The sequence below is a fragment of the Dysidea avara genome, chromosome 1 (assembly GCF_963678975.1).
Source record: "Dysidea avara chromosome 1, odDysAvar1.4, whole genome shotgun sequence".
NCBI lineage: Eukaryota > Metazoa > Porifera > Demospongiae > Dictyoceratida > Dysideidae > Dysidea > Dysidea avara.
The window spans coordinates 1549626-1573133 of NC_089272.1; the positions used below are offsets into that span (position 1 = coordinate 1549626).

Sequence of the window (23508 nt, forward strand, 5' to 3'; positions counted from 1 at the left end):
CTAGTACTGGTAGCTGGACCTCGAGCTGGACATATGAAATTACTAGTATAAATTTTAAGGGATATATAGGAAGAATCCTATAGTTAAATAATAAAATAGTTTATAAAACAGGAATCATGGAGCATTAATTTGCAGCAGGGACTACTAAGTACAAAATTTATTGCTGGCAAATTTATTAACGGAACATTCCAAATAATAATTTTTCAATATAAATTTATTTGATAGGATAGATCAATTATTGGTGTACTGTTCCACAGTCTCAGTAGCTATATTATGATAAAAACAATAATTCATCACACTGTTGGCAGATCCAGTCTTGCATGTGTTAAGTCCTGCTGATCTGGTAGGATCTGATGAGAATTCTACATAGTAAAAATTAATAAAGATGAAATAATCAACTGGGTTGGAAACTTCACGAAAAAAATGATATCACCTTGTACAGTAAGTCATAAAAGTATAAATCAAAGGAAGGGGATTAGTCTTGATTTATAGTCATTGATGTATTCTATAACAAATGTATCTCGACATCTCATTGTCTGCTTAACAAATGTATTTCATTTCATCAAAGTATCTGGCAGTTTCAATACAATAGTACCACCACCCATGGATTTCCATCTTGCATTTTTATAATAAATGACTTCACTCAACAGTGGAAAATGTTGTTGCTTTTAAACTACACAAGCTGGTATAATGCATGCTCTTTAGAATAGTTGAGTTTAAATTATCTAGCTGTTGCATAGCAACCGCATACACTGAAAACATGTGGTAAATTTTAATTTTTGTTTCTTCTTCCATACAGTACATTGTGGCTGCAATTGCTACACATATATTGCTTGCTTACTATTAGATTCATGATCCATTGTTTAATTGATACAATGAAAATTCAAAAATCAGGCCATTATTACATAATGCTACTCCTCCATCATACCTGTAATACATTTAATGTAATGATGCAACATGATGTAACATAATATAATTTATGCATGCCTGTAATATAAAATTAATATTGTGTAAGAATTAGTTGTTATTGTGTGCTTTCAGTTATTGATTACTAATATTACATACAGTTGTCTGTGCTGCCTATACACGGTTTGCCCAAGAGCCTACAATTAGAACAATACCCACACACGTGTCTTTACAAATACACCTGAAGATAGTCAAATATTAGTACAACAAAGCTATAGAGCGCTATTACCCAAAAACTCTACTAGGGGCTTCTCTATATACTTGTACGAACTTTGTAAAAATAATGTGCTTGCATTTATGGTGCCAGTGCCCAATTATCATTTCAACATAACACCAGAACAGCATGCTCCTTGCCTTACTCAGAAAACTTGAAGTTTGATCTTCTAAAGCATTATTTAGGATTAAAGACATTGATTTCTGTAAGGCTGTAGAACTGTTCCAACATATTGATATTCATGATTATTTTTTCAATGAATATCATTGAATGCATGGTTTTAAGTGATATAAACACTAAGCCATGCAGTAGAGGTAGCATTGTATAGCTAAATATGTACCACTCTGCGTGGGCAGTTCAAAGGCACCGCCAGTGCCATAATTTGTATATTGCACTGCTGCAGACCGCAGCGAGTGCATTATAACTTATAACGCACTGGTTGCGGTTTTGTAGACCACAACGAGTGCATTATAAGTTATAATGCACCGACCGCAGTGCAATATACAGATATTGCACTGGCTGCGGTTTTATGCAGCATAGCATAAGTGCCGGTGGCGAAGACCACTACGACACCTCACCTAATAGGTGGAAAGACACTTCACAGATCACTCGAATTATTTTATAGCCCGACATGTAAAGGTCGATTGTGGGCCATAACGTCACCAATGCGTATAATGTTTACAAGCAGCCAATGGCGATCGAAAAAGCCAACGCGGGTGGCCACAACTCTAGTCTAAACGTACTTATACACCTTACTAGTCTGGTGCCATCTTAGCCCAGATTAAACTGTAGTCCACTTCGACAATGACTCAATAAAACAAATATATTCTAAATAATACTAACCTTTACGTTCGATTGTGGGAACCAGTTTTGTCATGCCACCAGATTCGAGTTTAGCCAGTGTGAATAGTAAGAAATAGTAAATAGTAAATGTGTAGTTTTCAGTATGTACGTGTATACTTAAATTCATAGTTCGATTATTATGTTGATAAACCCCCCCCCCCCCCCCCCCCAAAAAAGTAAGAAATAGACTAGTATCGTTTAGTAGCTAGATTTTGTTCTACATGATGAGAGTCGAACAGCGAATGCAGGTTAGTGATATAACCCATAGCGTACTAGCTTTCAATATCTCAGGTGGCTGCAGTACTGCAGGGGGAACGTCATCGCAACGTCTGGCTTGGTTACCCACAATCGATGTTAGAAACCTGGCCTTTATAAGTGTTACAGCTGTCTTGTAAGACTCTCCCCACCTATTAGGTGAGTGGTACATAACAGTTATGCAACGTGCACTCATGCTCTGCCTGTATAAACGCACTTGCCTTCGGGCCTGACGGCCCTCAGGCTCGTGCGTTTATATCAGGCAGAGCACTCGTGGCCGTTGTATAACTATATAATAAACATAATATAGATTTTGATATAATTATCCATAATTCTATATAAATACACATTAAAAATACTGCGTTCTAATTGGTTAAAACATAGCAAACATATTAATTTGCATCCAAATCAAGCTAGTTTTTTAGGTATATTAATTCATTAAATATTTTATTCTATTATTGCTAGATAATCTATTGTTTAGCTTTAATTTGTTAGTACACTTATACTTTAAAATAGATGTTTATGCCTGGTACAATAAAGGAGTGTTGAGCAGACAATTTCAATCAGATGAGCTTGAGAAGTACAATGTAATGATTGTTCAAACAGAGGAAGATCTGAAGAATGCTGATACAGTAACATTGTGGGAGGTATAGTGAAGAGATTTAACTGTAGAGAAAGCAATGTTCCAGTTTACAAATTAATGTAAATCTGGCTGAAGCTTATAGCATAATTATAGACATGCTACTCTAAGACTGATGTGTATAGTAATTAATTGTGCAATAAATTCTTTTTAAACTGTAGTTTGCTATTGAATGAGGCATTGCCTACTGAGATAAAGTATAGAAAAACATACCATGGCAGAGATTTTATGGTGATTTTATGAGTTCTAATGAATAATTCAGTAATGAATGTACATTATCTAGCATTGTTTAATCGTTAAGTGTGTTGTAGCCACTCACTATGCTTACTGTCATGCTTGTGGATGGGAAGACAATGTGTTCAGCTACTCTTATCTGAATGTACTCTTTAAAGTTAAAAACATCCACATTAATTTGTGCTGCCGGTCCATAGTGATGAATGTGAGTGGTGGTACTATTTACAGTATGTAAAAAAGAAAAGTATGTAAACAAGAAATTGGATCCTCAAAAGAAGAAGAGTGTATATAATAGATAAAGATGCAAAGACAGTGAGGGGCCATGCAGGGTCGCCCACAGGGGGGGGGGGGCAACTGGGGCATTTTGTCCCGGGCCCCAGCCTGAAAAGGGCCCCAGGAGGCCCCATGAAGGGCCCCCTGAATACCTGTTTAAAAGATCGATATACTCTAATAGAGCAGTCAGATCTAAATACTCTAATAGAGCAGTCACAGTATTCTTCAGAGGAGCAGTGTAGCAAGCTTATAGATAAGGAGATATGGTTGGTGATGGGTAGTTATTGTCATTGCCAGCAGGTTGTGACCTTTTTTTTTTTTTTTTTTTTTTTTTTGGTCTTCACCTTACAACTTGGGTCAAGGGCCCCACTTTAACTCTTTGCCCTGGGCCCCTTAATTTCTCTGGGCGGCCCTGGGGCCATGTTGCACAACTGATGACACTTCAGAAGTTCATTTTTTAAGCTGTTAGCTTTGCACAAGCAGTATAATTACGTATAGCTAATTCAGTTAGAACTTACTAGCTACCATGCATGTTGTAATTGCTCTCCTTGCTTGTTTACCCAATTGTGTTGTAAATTGTCAGTTATCCACACTTATAATTGAATATGTAAAACCATCTGATAGCTAAAGTACCATTCATGTGAAGTTCTGCAGACAACATGTGATCATGTACATAAGATTCAGATACATCAGTATAGGACTATAGTGGGAAATGCATGGGCATGGCAAGGATAAAATGCATGTGTGCAATGTGGTGATGAATAAATTTATAGTTACAGCTAAGCAGATTATTATATATGTTGTGTTCTAAGCTAGAAATGCTTGTAAAGGTAGACCATTGTAGCTAGGTGATGGCAAGGCTAGAAGACACTGAGAAAAGGCATAATACGCATATGGTACGTACCATACGCGTATGCATGCCTATACCGTACGCGTATATGGTACGGAAAATCGTACCATACGCGTACGGTATAAAATACGCATATGGTACAGTTACGCTCTTAAGATCTGTAAAGTATTAGCAAATAAATAAAATTGTCTGGTACATCACAGACCGGGCTTATCGATTAGAGATTATAAGCGCCCGCTGGATAAAAGACCATGCATGTGTACCCTCTGATGTGTACCAGACTATTCTCTTTATGCAAAGGGGCGGGAGCCACCAGACTAATTTCTACCAGTGTGCCCCACCCCCAGCAAATTCCTAGGTCCGCCTCTGCTTTTTCCCTAGATCTGCCCTTGATTTCCTTGTTTCTAGCTTAGCTAGAAACAGCAATGTAGCCTTTGCATAAAGGAACATTCACGACTCTACCTCAAGCTTCAACATTATGGGATTGATGGATCTATCCTATTGTGGATTAAGTCCTTCTTAACTTGCAGATCCCAGTATGTAGTGCTAGAAGGGAAAAACAGCTACTCTAAACAAGTTCTCTCTGGTGTACCCCAAGGTACTGTACTCGCACCACTTCTGTTTTCACTGTATATAAATGATCTCCTGCTTGTGTTAATAGTAAGGTTAAATTGTATGCAGATGGTGTCCTACTGTACTCCTACATACATTCCGAATCCGATTGCATAGCCCTACAACAGGATCTTGACAAACTTATTGAATGGGCTCATACTTGGCTGATGGAATTTAACATTAAGAAATGTGAACACTTGAGAATTACCAATAAAAGAAATCCCATCATTCATAGCTATCATCTGGAGAATTCTATCATCTCTGAGGTTCCTCACAAAAAATATCTTAGGGTCACCATTGACCAGAAACTATCATGGAATGAACACATTCAAAGAGTCACTAGCAAAGCAAACCAGGTTAATGGATTCTTGCGTCGTAACTTTCACCAATGCCCTGTTTCTGTTCAGAACAATTGTTATAAGATGATGGTCTGCCCAATTATTGAATATGCATCCTCTGTCTGGGCCCCCCACATCCACACCAACATAAACCAACTTGAGTCCATCCAAAGGAGAGCAGCCAGATTTTGCTACAATAATTTTTCAAGATTTAGTAGTGTAACAAGAATGTTGTCATCACTAAATTTACCTACCTTCGAAGAAAGAAGAAACAATTAAGTCTAAGATAACTACAATGTATAAGATAATTAATGGCAATCTAAGTATACCCACAAATGATTTTATACCTAATCATCGTCCATCAAGGGAAGGATATTATAAACAGCTTGACACTATGATTGATTCTTATAAATTTTCCTTTTCCCTTCTACAATCAGACTCTGGAACACACTCCCCCCCTTTGTAATTCACTCCCCTACCTTAGATGAGTTTTGTACTAACCTGAACATTCATTATGATCACACCTGTGCACAACAATCTTTTTGATTTATGCACAGTAACAAATATAATAATTAGCTTCGCACGTGATGTTCAGAGTGTGCCTTTCAATCACGCGGGCCCCAATCACGCCATTCAGTTTGTCACACTCTGGATCCTGTAGATTTTCGAGAAAGATTGCCACTAACTTGACTGAAAGCAGATATTTTAAAGGTGATTTATTGCTGCAAGTGTATAACTCAGTGTACTAATGTGCCGCCGGTGTCACAGTCATGCCCCCAGCCTCGGTAATCGTGTGCTAATGACTTTATATGCGAGATTTATATGTCATCGTTTTAAAGGTGTTGTTAAGACCTGTCAACAGACTTCTCAACCTGAAAGCAAACTTGGTCTTGAGGAAGTCGGTCACTATAAGGAAGAGATTTTATATCCGCCCAACTACGGCTGAGGGCGCGTAAGCTGTCCCCCGCGCAGTTTGTGAAACGGCCTAACCTAAATTGCACCACTAGCTTGCTACGTACGTATATGGACACAGCATTTCATTAAGGTGGCGCTGAAGTAATAGATGAAGCCTTGCAGGATGTCGTGTTTGTGGTCATGGGGAAAACACGACACAAAGGCTAGCAGCTCAGTCCAACTGTTAAGCGATTATTGTTGACACTAGTAATGTTATTCACGTACCGAGTAGTAGTGTTGGGGCAATTACTTTTTACAGAATTATAACTCATTACATATTAACTACTTGCAAGTGACCAGATTTGACAAAACCAGGCTTCCACACACATCCATTTCTTCAACTTTAACCGCTTGTAACTTGACCTCTCAGTAGGCTATTGACCTACAATTTTCACAAAAAGTCTTTCACTGCATTAAATAATAACAGGTCAAACGTTGAAAGTGATAGCTTACTCCTATACTGAGTTATGGTCCTTTAAAGTCACAAATTTGGATGTGTGTGGAAGCCTGGTTTTGTCAAATCCGGTCACAGTATTACATATTATATTACTTTGTGTCCACAGCCTTAAGCTGTCACGTGTGAAACTACCACCTTATCACGTGACATGATTGTATTGTTGGACAATGTGCAAATCTTGGTTATAAGTAAGAAGCTAGTGAATAAGCTTTATTCAGTAGGCTTCATAACTTTGTTGTGGTTAGGCGTTACTCAGTGCATGGATTACTAACAAGATTGGTAACTTAGTTACTTGTAGTAATAATATTTCGTAATATTAGACTCGTTACAGTAACTTTATTACTTAGGTAACGTGTTAGGTCATTACCTACCCCTCGGCTGTAATATGCAATGTCAACTATTGTTTACCTGTGAAATTGCCAGAGTATTGACCAGGTGATGAAGTTGGTAGCTACTACTCGATATGTGAATAACATTGCTAGTGTCAGCAATAATCACTTAACAATTCTTTGAACCTCATACTTTGTTCCGTGTTTTCCCCATGACCACAAATATGATATCCTGCAAGGCTTCATCTATTACTTCAGCGCCACTATGGCATCACCTTAATGAAAAGTTCATAAAGGTGGCGCCATAGTGGCACTAACCCATGTTGAAATTTGTATGCATTTTAACCACTTCCTTCATTGTTATTGTTAAAAGGGAATGCATAGAATTGTTCCAAGTCAAAAAACCAAGGTGACTTGGGGATAGGTTGTTTCTTTGGCAAATTACAGAAATTAAAATTGGCTTGTAAGTCCAGAGTTTAATAAACATGAAGGGTGATTTTCCAAAACTTATTGTGCTATAAGCTATGTATTACACTATAGGCTATAATTAGAATCTTTAGACATAGAATACTTGGTTCACAAGTGTGTATTCTGCACTTCATATCTGGGAATTTTATACACCTTGATTATGCTTAATCGATATTAACATGCGCCACTACACAATAAAGTTGTTCAGATTCTAGCAAAGTCCACAGTCATTCTTTCTTGGTTTCAGTTTGAGTGGTAGACTGTAGATATACCATTGCATATTCAACAGCTGTGCTATTAGTTTTTGTGGACAAGAAGAAGTTTTACAGACCACTGCAGATAAGGTCACACCACCTGCAATCAACCAGACAGACTATAATTGCTATTCCAGTGTATCTAGTAGTAGAATCTTATTATCTTATGATCCTGGCTATTAAAGCCATTTCTACATTGTTCACCAAGATCACAGCAGCAAAAGAATTATAATTATCACAATTTGAGGGGATGAGTAGCAGTTGATATGGCCTTTTTGGAAGTTGGAAGCTAGATGGAGAAGGATAACTAAGAAAATTAACTGTTATTTGTTGGAAATGTACCACCAAACATAACCTGGTTGTTGCATACCCATAACACTGTGAAGTTCATGGTCAATAATATTTAAGTGTATGTTATTGTTTGCCAAGGTGATAATTGTGCCATTCCAAAGGTCTCTAAATAGCACAGATACCTGGATTTGTGCAAAACTGGTGCTCGTACAGCTCTGGTCACTGCCAGTAATGGTTGTTTCCTGATTGAATTAACTCACTGGGAGGCTTCTTAGATGAATACGATCATCTTTATGATCCCAGACTTTCTAACAACATCTTTAGAATCTAGTGTCATTGGTATCTAAACAGTTTAGATACCTACCCGCAGGTATCTATTAGTGCTGTAAACTTATACCAGTTAATCGATTAATTGATTAGTTATGGTAAAATACCAATAACCGGTTACGAAATTATAAAAATCGATTATTGATTACTTTGTGCGGTGGGCGCAATAGAAATGGCAGAACGCTGTGATGAATTGATAACACCAAAGAATAAAATGTCAAAAGTATGGGAGCATTTTGGATTTCCCAAAGGCAAAGTAGAAGGCAAGAAAGCTTACTGTAAGATTTGCAAAGCAGCAGTAGTTCATGCAGAAGGAACCACCAATTTGAAGAATCATTTATATACACGTGGCACAGCCACACATTAACTAAATCTACAAAGATTCCTCAAAGGAATCTTCGTCATCGTCTTCCTCTACTATGAATTATTTCGTGAGCAAGCATGTGTTGCCTTTGCCACTATCTTCGGATAAAGTGAAGAGGCTAACTTGTGCTGTTTTTGAGATGATAGCAAGGGATATACGGCCCATCAGCATTGTTGATGACATTGGATTTTTGAAGTTGCTAAAGGAAGCAGAGCCACGATATCTTGTTCCATGCTGAACAACTGTTACAAGAAGTCTGAGGGATTGTACATGAGTGAGAAGCGGCGCATCTGGCAAGTGCTGAGTTTCTTAGCTGTACAATTGATATGTGGCCGTCACGTAATGGAGATGGTTGTATCGCCCTCACCTGCCATTTTATTACTCCTGATTTCAAAATGTGTTGTCATAATCTTCAGATTCACCATTTCCCTGAAACACACAACCTCACTACAATTGCTCAAGCTCTGAATACTGCTGCCAAAGAGTGGTGTATTAGTTTTGATAAGCAGCTTGTGGCGTTTACCACAGATAGTGGATCCAATGTAGTTAAAGCTCTTGGAGATATGGATGTGCTGAGGCATGCATGTGCAGGCCACACTTTAAACTTGAATGTCTGGAAAACCTTGCAAATACCTCAAGTTTTTACACCATTTAGCAAGATGTAGAAAGCTTGTTAGCCATGCATTTTCACAAGTCACGTGTGGACAGTGATGAATTCAAAAAGAAAAAAAGAAAAAACAGCTGATGTTTAGTGACATTCCAAAACACAAGCTTATTCATGACGTGACAACTCACTGGAATTCCACTTACGATAAGTCTAATTACTTGTATGTTTGAACACAAAATAATATCATACAATTTTTAACCTGTAGGCTTGCCAGCAAGGGTCCAGCCTCTAAATCTCTTTGCAGTCCATGCAAGTCCAGCCTCTAAATCTTTTTGCAGTCCATGCAAGCTAGTTTCGTTTTGGATACAAAAAGCTGACAAATGACGCTACAATGGCAATGCATGCGCTATCCACTTTTGCTTTCACTCTGCGTATTTTCAATCATTGAAAAACTGCATGGTATATGTTTGTTGCAGGATTTTGCCACATTCTATTTTTGTACTTGAAATATTAGAGATTGCCAACTCTATTGATGCTATTATTTTATTTTCTGTGACACACAAAGGCTATAATATCCCATCAATAACATTGTATGATTATATACAGTCTTGTATGTACAATGCATGTAACTTGCTTTTGTTAAATTTGCTAAAGAAACATTATTATTTATATTCTTGAATAAAAGAACTAAAAATTCTTTACATGTCCATTCTTCTTTTGTCTATAGTTTATATATTATTATGATGTGTTTATTGTATTTTTTTGCACCAGGGAGTCAATAAAATGAGCAAGTTTCTTACTTTAGAATACATAAGAATAACTGATGAAGGTACGTAATACTGTAGTTGAAGTGTTACTTGTACATATACATACAGGTGTATTAAGGCTAAAACTCTGAAGTCTATATTCTCCTTTTTTTCCATGAAAATTTGTGTATAGGACATCCCATAATGCATGTGGGACCTCATGTGGATGACTGGATGTATGCATAGTACAGGACATCCATATGCATATGTATCAAATACATGCACAGGGTAAATGGGTAGTCTTGCATCCTTATGGTATTGAATACAGTAAAATTCAGGCTTGTGCAGTTGTGTTGAGTTTTGGTACATCTAGTCACATACATGGGGTGGATGTAGATAATGTGCATGTATGAATTTAATGTACATGTATATTGTAGACAAAGAAAATAATGAAAGTGTATATAAGCAAGATACTGACTATAGTCTGGTTCCTTATGGATTTAATCGTGACATGATGAAATAAGGCACCAAATTTGGTATAGTGGTTCCTTAGGATATATAAAGTGATTTCAGAAGGGGTGCCACCATGAACTCACCCTGCACCCCTTTGTACAGACAGCTAATTTTGACAGTCCGCAAAATTGAAACTCATTACATTAAACTATTTTGAATAACTTGTTTCCTAACCACATTCCCAAAGGTTGTAATAGTTGCTGCTTGTGAATTCTGAGACATCCCATAATAGTGTTGTTAAAATATTATGTCTCTGTGTAAAAGATACATGGCCTAAACCAAACTATAAGTTTAGCAAAAATATCAGTAAAATTTAAACACGACTATTCATGAAGGTTTTTCACAATAATGGTTAGTTACTTATTTTTTTATAAAAAGCAATGTCTATGTTTCCACTACACTTGTTGAGTACTGTACACAGAACACCAGTTTTTGGGATACTTGACACCCTGAGGTTGTAAACAGGTAAACAGGTTCAACCTTATACGTACATAACTACAGCCCAGTATAGCTAGCTATATATTTGCACAATTTGTTAATGAAATGAATTTCAATAACATTTCAATAACAGAACAGCAGTGTATTTCATTGGCAAATAGAACTGTGCACATTTATAGCTATAGTAAAATTCTGACTGTAGTTATAAGATTGAACCTGTTTACAACCACAGGAGGTCAAGTATCCAGGAAACTGGTGTTCTGTGTACAGTACTTAGCCAGAGTAGTGGGACATAGACATTGCTTTTGACAGAAAATGCTATTATTCTGAAAAACCTTCACGAATAGCCATGTTTAAATTTTACCGATTTTAATTTTATAGTTTGGTTTAGACCATGTATCTTTCACACAGAGACATACTAAATCGCTTATTTCCTGTTGGTCACGGTGTCTAACTTATTTAGACTATGGTTTAAAGTACATACCTTTATAGCCAGAGCATGAGTGTGGGGTGAAAGAGCAATGCAGAACAACAGAACAATTTCTTCCTGAAGTCCTTACAGTGTCCAAAAAATAATTATTCGACCAGTAACCAAAGTAACAGCTAGAGCTACAATACCATACACTGTTTAGTCTACTATATTTGCGGAACACGGAGAAGAAGAGTATTACAGTATTATCAAGTACTGCAGTGAGCCTCTTGTGTTATGATTATTTATCATGTACAAAATTGCTTGAGAGCGGGTTACTAAGTGAACATGTATAGGTGACTAAGTGAGCATGTCAGGTGACTAAATGAGCATGTCGGGTGACCATGATTTAGTAAACCTGTAAATGAGCCATACCATAGTCTAAATAATAGTTAAACACCAAGACCAAGGGAACTAAATGATTTAGTAACCCCGATGGCCTGAGGCTGTAGCATCCTGAGCACAGCGAGGGCGCTACTAAGGGCCAGAGGGGTTACTAAATCGCTTAGTTCCTGTTGGTCACGGTGTCTAACTTATTTAGACTATGGTTTAAAGTAAGTACCTTTATAGCCAGAGCATGAGTGTGGGGTGAAAGAGCAGTGCAGAACATCAGAACGGTTTCTTTTTCTTTATTTTTTTTCTTTATTATTAATTACTAGGCAGGCAGCACAGCTGGTTTGCCTAGGATGTAAATCACAGAACACGTTACAATCAATAAGTTAAAGTATGTATGCTACATTGTGTATGTTACAGTTACTAATAATAAACAGTGCATGTGTTAATTACAATTACTATTCATAAATAATAAGTTACAGCATACAGTACATACATATAATTGCTAGTTATAATCAATCAGTGAGTTATAGTGCATATATTACAATTCCTTAAGTCCTTACAGCGCCCACAAAAATAATTATTCGACTGGTAACCAGAGTAACGGCTAGAGCTACAGTAGATACGCTGCTCAGTCTACTATTTGTCCAGAATTATTTGCGGAACACGATAAGAAGAGTATTACAGTATTATCAAGTACTGCAGTGTGCCTTTCGTGTTATAATTATTTGTCATGTACAAAATTGCTTGAGGGCGGGTTACTAAATGAACATGTGTAGGTGACTAAGTGAGCATGTCAGGTGACTAAGTGATTTAGTAACCCTCTAAATGAGTTGTACCATAGTCTAAGAAGTGTTATATCCCTACTGTGCTCAAGATACTATAGCACTTCTTATTGTTTTACTGTGATATAATATCATGAGCTACTCCAGCTTGTTTCAGTACTTTTTATCAATGTGCTATGGTCCCTACTCTAGTTTTTTTTTTGTGTACTTGTCAGTTTATAAATCAGGCCAGTTGTATTATGAATTATTTGTTAGTTCTCAACAGTACACCACTGCTGAAGGACTTGTGTAGAGTTATAACACCTGACTATGCTAATCATTGGAAAGTCATTGGAACTTCACTTGGATTACCGACAACATTTCTTGATACAACTGAGACAGCAAACTCAACAAATCTGCAGTGGTGTTGTAATGAAATGCTTAAAGGGTGGTTGGCCAGGAATACTACTGCAACTTGGAAAGATGTTCTTGGAGCAATTGATTCTCCTACCATAACACAGGGTGTTCCTTCATCAGTGGCTGTACCACAAAGTGATCCTTTAAATGGTGTGTATAATATTATTGTTTATTTGTTTGTAAGGCAGTAAAAGTGTTTACAATCGAGCAGTACAAAAGGTATCTTTAAGTAAATTCCCTAAATACTTAAAGAAATGTTTGCAATAGATGTTGATGACCATTAACAGTTGACATCAGTGTTTATTCTAGGACTGTTAGGGGGGATCTTTCCGCCCTAAAATCTCAAACTCACCCCCTAGACTTGTGAGTGACTACTACACTATACTTAGGTTAAGCTTGTTTTAAAATGACACACTAAACGTATCAAAAATGCTCTCAGATTCAATCTCAGAGTGGTTATTACATAAAATATTCCCAGGTTAAAAGTTGCAAATGTAACCTTAAAGTGCTCTCAGATTCAGTATCAGATCAATTAATTTTTTTAAATTCTCCTAGTATACAACTAACAGAAACTCATGCAAACAGTGAGGGCTATTCAATATCTGAGAGCCCAAGTTTACCCAGTATAGAAAAAAAAGCACGCTTAACTCTCAAAATTGTCAATCTCAGAAAGTTTGTATTTTGTAAAAATTTCTACTTTCAAAATGGCATGCATAGCCAGCACAAATACCTACCAGATTTAATATCACTGATTCATAAAGCTTGATTTAAAAAAAAAAAAACTTTGTTTTGCTATAACCATGAAAATACCCTAGTATTTAATTTCAACCACCCTAAGTTTTAAATTATTTCTTGAAAGACATCCATTTGTAATTTGCTAGTGCTTTGTGGTATCATAGCTACATACGATGATGATCAACCACTGATCTCACACAAAATGTAAAGATTCAACACAGTGCATTAGAAACACATGCAGAGTTGCACATGGTTGTATACATGCATGCATGTTTAATGTTTACTGCAGTTGCACATGGTTGTCCAATATAGATATTACATCATTATGTCATCACTGCTATACATTCATGCATCATGCTCTACCAACCATACAATCTGGCTTCACTCAATCACAAAAATCTACAACAACACTCATGACAAAGCCTTAAATGACTAACCAGTTTGGCAACATTTTATGTAGTTGCAAGTATAGTTGTGAACTTGGACAACTACAAACAGACTTTCACCTAGTCACCCCCAAATTCCTAATTCCCCCCAAAGGAGAAATAAACACTGGTTGACATCATTGCTGTGATTTCTTAGCCACCACATTTATATCACTTATTTTCATCATTGGCCTATTTATGGTAGCTACACTTTTTCAACTAGGTTGGATAGTACTGTTTCCCTACTTGTTTCACACTCTTCTTCACTTGATTTTAATGGAAAATCTATATTCTTGATCAATGAGAATGCCACTAACACACTTGAAGCTCTGCTTGTAAAAATGACCATAACGTGACTGATCTAGGGTGATTTGCTGAAAGGGACGCTGCTTAAACAGTGCCATAGTGGACCCCTCAGGCCAACCTCCATTGTATGTGGCTTCCTCCACTGTTGCATCCACTTTGCTATGCAAGGGTCCTCCATCATCTCTGAATCCCATGGACTTGTCATAACTCAGATCTCAATAGCATCTCCACTATAATCTACCTACATTCTTGTCCCCAAAGTACTTACAACTTGACAGACTGCATGGTAGCACTCTAATTATAGCTCACTTACATATATACATGACAACATGCCTAACTACTCTAATGTAACAGTCAGTCGCATAATTATTATTATATACTGTCAACTCAGTGGTGTTACATATTGCTGTAGCTACAATAGTTTAGGTTTGTATGCATTTTATATCAACATTAATATGTGTATATTCCTTATATTAAACTGCTGTTCCCCTTACAGCCAATCAGATGATCTTACGACTATCTGATTTTGTCAAAACAAACTACATAAAGGGTAGATACTGTGCACAAGGAAGAATATGGCAGCTCTTACATCCAAAACATTTTGATAATGCGCTATTAATACACCATTTGGAAGGACATAGTAAAGGAACTTTTAACGTAGCAGCCTTAATTCGAGAAGGTCTTATAGATTGTACTAACCAGTTGCCATTACCTGATAATGTAGAAACTGACTCTGAAAGTTTAGTAAGGACACATAATATTGCTGATGCATTTAAACCATTTGAGAAACATGATGGTACAACAGTCACACCAGAGATGGTAATTATCAGTGGTGCCCCAGGTATGGGGAAAACAACACTTTGTAAAGAAATGGCTTATCAATGGGCAAAGGGTCAATTTCTTGTCAACAATTGTCTGGTGTTTTTTATATATTTGCGAGACCCAGAAGCACAAAAAATATGTGATTTACAAACTTTTATCCACTATTTTCATAATTTTGATAAGGCTGCTGCGGAGTTCTCAAAACAGTGTGCAGATATTCTCATTGAAAGAAGTAATAAAGATGTAACAATAATACTGGTTGGATATGATGAACACTTTGATGTCTCAGGTGATGTATTTCTCACTGACATACTAAACCAGAAAGTATCTTATTTTGCACAAAGTAAATTGGTTGTAACATGTGGGCCTATTGCTACTAATAAACTACAACACGTTGCAGACGTTAAGGTGGATCTGTTGGGGTTTACTGATAAAAGTAAGAAGGCTTACATCCAAAAGGAGCTACAAAATTCTCCGAATAAAATAGAAAAGCTGTCTTTATTTCTGGATGAAAATATGGAAATTAACGGTGTTTGCAGTGTTCCTATGATATTGTCCATTTTAGTTTATGTCTTTAAAGAAGTTGATGAATTACCTGCTGATAAAATTGAGTTGTACGAAAGATTTATTACTCTTACAATATCCCAGTATTTAGAGAACATTGAAAATACAGATAATCGTGACTTTAAAATACTACATATACAGCATTTACCAGAATGTTATCACCAATACATTGTAGAATTATCGAAATTGGCTTTCACTTTGAAGCATGATAAAATAGTTTTCACTGAAGAAGATTTACAAACGCTCTGCCCAAATGTATCCTCAGCCAACAATAAGTTTCAAGAACTTGGTTTACTGAAATCTGCACTATATTTCAGTATGAAGAGGGTTGAAAAATATTATTTTTTCAAATTTCTTCATTTAGCAATTCAGGAGTTCTTAGCAACTTATTATATTAATTCCTTACAGCCTAGCGTTCAGTTTGATTTGCTAAAGGAAACATTTTTTGTTGCAAAGTATGCAGACAATGGGCTTTTGTTTGTAAAAAATTCAAATATAGATGAGAGTTTTAAATTTTTTGAATATTCAATCCATGGTACACCATGTGAGGAGCTAAAATTAAAAGCCAATCCAAAGATTGCTGACCTTGATCCAGTTCAGGCATTTATTCAGTTAGCAAAGCTTTGTACTACAGATTCTTCTCTGACCCACTCTAAACTGTTGTGTTACAAAAATAACAAAGTTGAATTATACAAAAAAGATTCATCAAGTACTCTTGAAAGCTTTCTTTTATATACCAAACTGGTTGAACTTAAAGTTGAGTGGAATAAAGTATATGTGTCATTGTGCTGTGTTAAAAACAGTGACAGTCAATCTTTGGAGACATTTGTGATTGACAAAAGTAAGCAAGAAGGTATCTATGTTAAACTAGCATCATGCTTGAATGAGAATATCCTTCTGTCAGTAGTAATCATCAACGCAGTGTCAATGGTTGCATACAGGGCTACTAAACAGCAAATCATTGATGGCTTTAATATGAATGACTCTGTTTCTCACATAACACTGAAACATTGTGATATAGATGAAGACACTGCTGAGAAAATGTCACAATATATTGGTAGAAGCCGTATGTCAACAGCAGCATTTATCAGATGTAGTTTTAAAAATAGTGGACACAAAATAATATTCAGTGGTTTTAGCTGCATCAATACTTTACAAATTTTATTTTTCGATAATACAAACATTGATGAGACCACAGCCATTGCACTGTCATCAGTAATTTCAAACAATACTAAATTATATCTAATAGAAATCACTAATTGCAACCTACGGAAAGAAGCCAGAATAATAGCAGCAGCCCTGAAGAACATCTCAACTATCACTACATTGTGTCTTTCAGGAAACAATATTCCAGGGAGCGTAGCTGATGATTTGGCTATTCCGTTTTATGTTAACTGTAACTTGGAGAGACTTTATTTAGCTGATAACAATCTACAGCATAAAGGAGCTGCTGTGGCCTCAGCTTTAAGTCAGATTAAAACACTGATAACATTGGATATAAGTAATAACAACATGTCAGAGAAGGCAGCTGATGAATTAGCACTTGCTATTGAAAGCAACAAGTCACTGCAAGTGTTACGTATTGGAGGTAATGATTTGAAAAGTGAAGGCATAATTAGAATAGCTAATGCCATAAGTGTCTTATCTAAACTACGGATACTTGCTATTAATGACAATCAAATTACTGAAGAAGCTGCTGATGCAATAGCAGTTGCCATATCCTGCAATATTGAATTAGAAGAATTGAACCTCAATAACAATTTACTCAAGAGGGGAGTAACTTTAATAGCAACTGCACTATATTCTAATAACATTCGACTTGAAACATTAGCAATTAGTAACAATCAAATACCAGAGGAAGAAGCTGATGTTTTGGCAGCTACTTTTAGAAGTAACTGTTTGCTAGAAGTCTTAAATTTGTCTAACAATAACCTACGTAATGGTGGAATGATCACAATTGCTAAATCACTAGCTAGTTTGTCATCACTGAAACATCTTTATGTGGGTAATAATAAAGTAACCTGCGAAGCTGCAAATGCAATAGCATCCATTATACTTGCTAATAGCAAGCTACAAACATTATATCTGAATAATAACTTTCTTGGAACTGGCGTCAAAATAATAGCAAATGCTTTAAAGCAAATTTCCAGTCTTAAGATTGTAAATCTTTGTAGTAACCAGATACCACAATGTGCTGCTGAAGATTTGGCTGGTGCTTTCGTAAGCAATAAGTCATTACAAATTGTAGCATTAGGGAATAATCATTTGACTACAAAAGGAATTAAAACAATTTCTCAAGCACTTTACAATTTATCAGAGTTACAAACCTATAGTATTTACAATAATTATTGTAATGAGGAGGCAAGTGATGCTATTTCGTCACTGATTTTAAATAGCAGCAAATTGAAATATGTTAATCTTGGTGGAAGCAATCTTCAAACTGCTGTGATGAAGATTGGAAATTCCTTAAATTCTATATTGATTAAGGAGCTGAATTTGAGATGTAGTAACATTTCTGAGGAAACTGCTTCAAACTTAGCGCTTGCTTTGTCTAATCAGCATTATTTGGAAGAATTTAATTTAGAGGGCAACAACTTGGGTATAAATGGAATCACAGCAGTTGCAAAATCTTTGAGCACCATTAGAAAATTAATACTACTTAATCTTACCAATACCTCCATCACTGAAGAAGCTGCTGATCCCATTGCTCTGGCTATAGAAAATAATAATGAATTAGAACAACTATACCTTGGCAACAGCCAACTTCGTTCTGGAGGAATCAAAATAGCTAGAGCATTAAAAAAGTTATCTACGCTAAGAACATTGGATTTTAATGATAGTGACTTGTCCATACAGGTAGCTGATGAATTAGCATCTGCTATTGCAACTAATTCTTCCCTAGAGGATCTGAGATTAAGAAACAACAAACTAACAACAAGTGGTGTTATAACAATTGCAAAGTCATTGAGTTGCTTATCAACATTGAAATGTCTTAATTTTCGTAAGAACCAGATAACAGAAAAGGCTGCAGATGATTTATCTCTTCTCATAATGAACAACATTACCATTGAAGAACTATGGCTTGGTGATAACAATCTTCAGGGTGGAATGTCAAAAGTTTTAAGAGCTCTAGAAGTATTGCCAAATCTAAGAACATTAGACATTGACATACCGGAAAATGTATATGATGAGTTATCAAGTTTTAATAGTCTAACAAGTTTATGGAGTTTGTTCTTAGAAAATAATAATTTACGTTTATCTGGAGTAAGAATTGCAGAAGGTTTGTGCCATTTCATTAGATTGAGACTATTAGATTTTAACGATGTTAAAATGACTGGAGTAATGGCTGATAAATTAGCGGTTGCTTTACCCAATATGACTTTACTTCAACAACTATGGTTGAAAAACAATAACTTGGGGACTGATAAAGTAATAAAAATTGCTCAATCACTGAGTAAGTTAACAGCAATGAAACAGCTTTGCCTTACAGGTAATCAAATCACAGAAGAAGCAGCAGATTCCATAGTGTCAGCAATACACAGTAATGATACATTGGAAAAGTTGTACCTTAGCAATAATGATCTTCGAGCAGGTGTGCTAACAATTGTTAATTTTCTCAAAAATGTTCCAGCTTTAAATGTATTGTATCTGGACAATAACAGCATACCAGATATGGTGTTTATAGAATTAGCTAGTGTTATTGCAAATATGCATTTGGAAGTACTAGATTTTTCATTTAACAGTCTACAACTGTCTGGAAAATCTATTTCACAAGCTTTGTGCAACATCAACACCCTTAGCTCACTATGTTTGAGCGACTGTTCTATGACAAGTGATTGTATTAATGATTTAGCAGCCGCTGTTATGAATAATGTTGCATTAGATTCTCTGTATTTACCCTATCAGTTAACAGCTAATGGGATAATATCAATTTGCCAATCTTTAAAATGTTTAACTACAATAAAAAATTTGAACATTGGTGGTAGTAATGAAGTTGATGATATAGCTGCAGAAGCTGTAGCATCAGTTGTGATAAGTAACAAAAGCATAAGCTATTTGATCCTTGGTGGCTGCAAATTCCAAAACAACACTATCAAAATATTGAGAGCTCTTCAAGTAGTGTCATCGGTTGCTGTTTTACATCTTGGCAATATGGACATGTCTGATGACGTGGTAACTGATTTAATATTAGCCATCAATAACAATCCTTTCCTTAAAGAATTAAACTTGTGTGGCAATCTGCTATCAAACGGTTTGATTGAGATAGCACAAGCTTGTAAAAAACAGAAATATTTAACTGCACTAGCTATACAATGTAATTCTGTTGTTCCTTCTGCACTTACAGAACTAGCACAAGTAATCAATACCATCAACACAATTGAAGTACTCTTTATGGGTAGCTTAACTCTGAATTCCAATGAAAAATACATTAATAATGTAGGTTTGTATTTAGAAAAATCGTACTCCCATTTTCATACATTAGGTGTGACTTCAGTTGCAAAGTGTCAAAAGATTGAGAGTTTAAACTATGAACTTCAAAGACACAAAATATCTGGTTTTATCAAAGTCCATCAAGATATTGATTACCTGTCATTGAATTGTGCTGATTCAGTTGTTGTCAATGAACTTTTTGATTCATCCTTAATTGAGAAATGTGATTTTCTTGCAACTTTCCAAAAAACTAAGCAAATTTTGTCACAGATTGATGCAGCAGCAGTCATTTATGTACTCCCAATTATTTCTAGGGTGAAAGTTGTTGATTTGGAACAAAGTAATATAGACGAAGTTGCTGCATTTGAACTAGCAGCTCTACTAGGATGTAATAGTGTTCTTGAGCAGTTATGGCTTGGAGGTAATCAACTAAGCACTGCTGGTGCCATCTTTGTTTTGAACTCACTTGTACACTTGTCAACATTAAAAGCACTTGATCTGAGTTTTAACAATATAGGTTGTCAATCAGCTGATAGTGTTGCGGTTGTTGTTCAGTGTAACCCGATGCTACAATTCTTGTGCTTGGATGGTAATGGTTTAATGGACACGGGAGTTGTGACTATTTGCAGTGCATTGAAATGTATTACTAAATTGAGAGTATTAACCTTGAGTAACACTGGAATTACTGATGCTGCAGCTGAAGCAATTAGTGTTGTAATTTCTAGTAACGACTGTCTGGAAGATTTGTCACTTGGCAATAATAAATTAACATGTGAGGGAATATGTAGAATTGTCCATTCTCTCACTATCCTATGCCGACTAAGAAAGCTTGATGTGTGTAACAATGAAGTTACTAAACAGGTTGCAGATGAATTAGCTGTCACCTTATCTAACTGTTACAGCCTTCAAGAACTTTATCTAAGTGACAGCAAGTTGGAAACGGAAGGATCAGTAAAGATCTTTGTATCATTAAAACACATATCTAAACTACAGGTGTTAACGCTTAGTAATAATAACATCACTGATGAAGCAATTGATGAATTGTGTTTAGTATTAGCACAGCATCCTAGATTACAAGTTCTGTTACTTAGTGGAAACAAGTTACAAACAGCTGGAGTAGTAAGAATTGCACAAGTTGTTAAATGTGCAAACACAAAAATGCGTTTGGTGTCTCTATGTGGAAATAATATCAGTGAGCAAGGAAAGGAAGAGGTTAATGTGATGTTTTCAGAAAACAAACTGATCCACGTTTACACATAAATATCACTGTCATGATTGTTCAAGTAGCTATAGTCATGTACTACATTTTTTGCATGTTACAAAATAATAACCTATTTGATATATTTAGCACAATGTACACAAAATTATACTTTGAGTATGTATATGTTTGTTGATTACAATTATAATATTACGTATGCTACAATTAATTAGCATCGATCACAGCAGTTACTATTGTTCCTATGATGTTAATAGTGATTGATGCCAATTGCATCATCAGGCCTAGGTACAGATCATGAATTTCATGATCGAAGGAAGCTCTGAAATTCATTAAAAGCATACAGCCATACACACAATTTCCACCATACAGCTATACACTGATGAAGTGAAGTTTGAAACTAACATAGCCAATTATATGTTTTTGCATTCAAAATGTATATTATAACTATGATAGGAATGAGACTACTATGATAGGAATGAGGCTACTATGATAGGAATGAGGCTACTATGATAGGAATGAGGCTACTATGATAGGAATGAGGCTACTATGATAGGAATGAGGCTACTATGATAGGAATGAGGCTACTATGATTGTACAGTAGATTGGACATTATGGTTTTGAGCAGTACTCAACTGGGGCATATTCCAGGTTGAAATTTAAACTTGTGAGCTTGTTAGAAAAAACACCAGACTGTCTTATTAATTTTGGCAGCAGAAATACAGAAATTCTTGGAATATGACAGAGTACAGCGATCCGGGTCAGCAGTAGTGACCCGGTTTCAACGTTGTTATATATACCTTTAGCAAGCTAATAGATCTCTGTATACTTATCCAATATCATCATAATGTACCATTGCCATTGTGTCTGAATACTTTTTTTAAAAGGTTTGACATGCTCCACAATGGTTTAACATAGCTGCTGACTTGTTTGACACTCATGTCTTTCGTTTCCTCAGCAATATTTGTGACTGGATCTGCAAAAAGGGGTCTTATAGCCTTGGCAACCCATAACTTAATTGTGAATATGGTACCACCCTGCAATTTGATCACATTACACTGCTATAACATAGCACTATTTCGTAGTGTAATATGAAGGTGACAGGATAAAATCTCAAGGAGTTATGAGTAGTCAAACTTAGGAATTTGGAAAGGCTATGAGACCCCTTTTCAAAGATCCGGTCACATTTTATTTTAAATCATTCAACTTATTTTAATTTTGTACTGTATACACATGCCACCAGTAATTTATAAGTTTATTGGCATGACATGGTGGCTGCGTGCTGCTTTGTTTGGCCTCTAGTCTTGTGACTCTGAAAGACCAATGCAACAATCGAGTTTTGGCAATTTAAAAAACAACAACAATATTCTGCCATCTGTGAGTGTTGTCTTGTTCTTAAGGTTGAATTTGAAGTTAGATGCACTAAGACTATTCCATAAAGGTGATTTTGTTGTGTATCATGTTTCTATATTATTATGATGGTTTTAATGGTGGAATTCTGGGCGTTTGAGGGAGAAGCCTACTAAGCAGTACTGTTTAGTATCCTAGTAAACCCTAATACAGTATAATTAGTCAGACAAATATTCAATATTCAGGACAGATTGAAAATGTATTACTTAAGTAAATGAGAATTTGTGGCATCTAAATAATTTATGCTCCTCATGGGAAGGTGTCAATACAGACTTCGAGTGGTTTCCTTGTTATTAGAATACTGAATATTGAATATTTGTCTGACTAATTATACTGTATTAGGGTTTACTAGGATACTAAATGGTACTGCTTAATAGGCTTCTCCCTCAAACGGGAAGGTGTCAATACAGACTTCGAGTGGTTTCCTTGTTATTAGAATACTGAATATTGAATATTTGTCTGACTAATTATACTGTATTAGGGTTTACTAGGATACTAAATGGTACTGCTTAATAGGCTTCTCCCTCAAACGAGAAGGTGTCAATACAGACTTCGAGTGGTTTCCTTGTTATTAGAATACACACCAATACAAACAGAACTTCAATTAGATTTAATTTCTGTGTATTTGTGGCTATATCTACTA

The 23508-nt window shown here is 35.9% G+C and overlaps 1 protein-coding gene across 1 annotated transcript; it reads left to right on the plus strand.

Annotated features, from left to right (window-relative positions):
* The first annotated feature begins 5835 nt into the window (after positions 1-5835).
* On the plus strand, positions 5836-21666 carry LOC136252341 (protein NLRC5-like). Its single transcript, XM_066044769.1, has 4 exons — positions 5836-5936; positions 10048-10105; positions 12816-13106; positions 14919-21666. The coding sequence occupies exons 2-4, from the start codon at positions 10060-10062 to the stop codon at positions 21497-21499; spliced, it is 6918 nt and encodes a 2305-aa protein (XP_065900841.1). The 5' UTR covers positions 5836-5936; positions 10048-10059; the 3' UTR covers positions 21500-21666.
* Positions 21667-23508: the final 1842 nt, after the last annotated feature.

Excerpts from the sequence above, each read along its gene's own strand:
- LOC136252341 (XM_066044769.1), top strand. The coding sequence starts at position 10,060 with ATGAGCAAGTTTCTTACTTTAGAATACATAAGAATAACTGATGAAG. Across the intron at positions 10,106-12,815 it reads CATAAGAATAACTGATGAAG|TTCTCAACAGTACACCACTG; the intron begins GTACGTAATACT and ends ATTATTTGTTAG. Across the intron at positions 13,107-14,918 it reads ACAAAGTGATCCTTTAAATG|CCAATCAGATGATCTTACGA; the intron begins GTGTGTATAATA and ends TTCCCCTTACAG.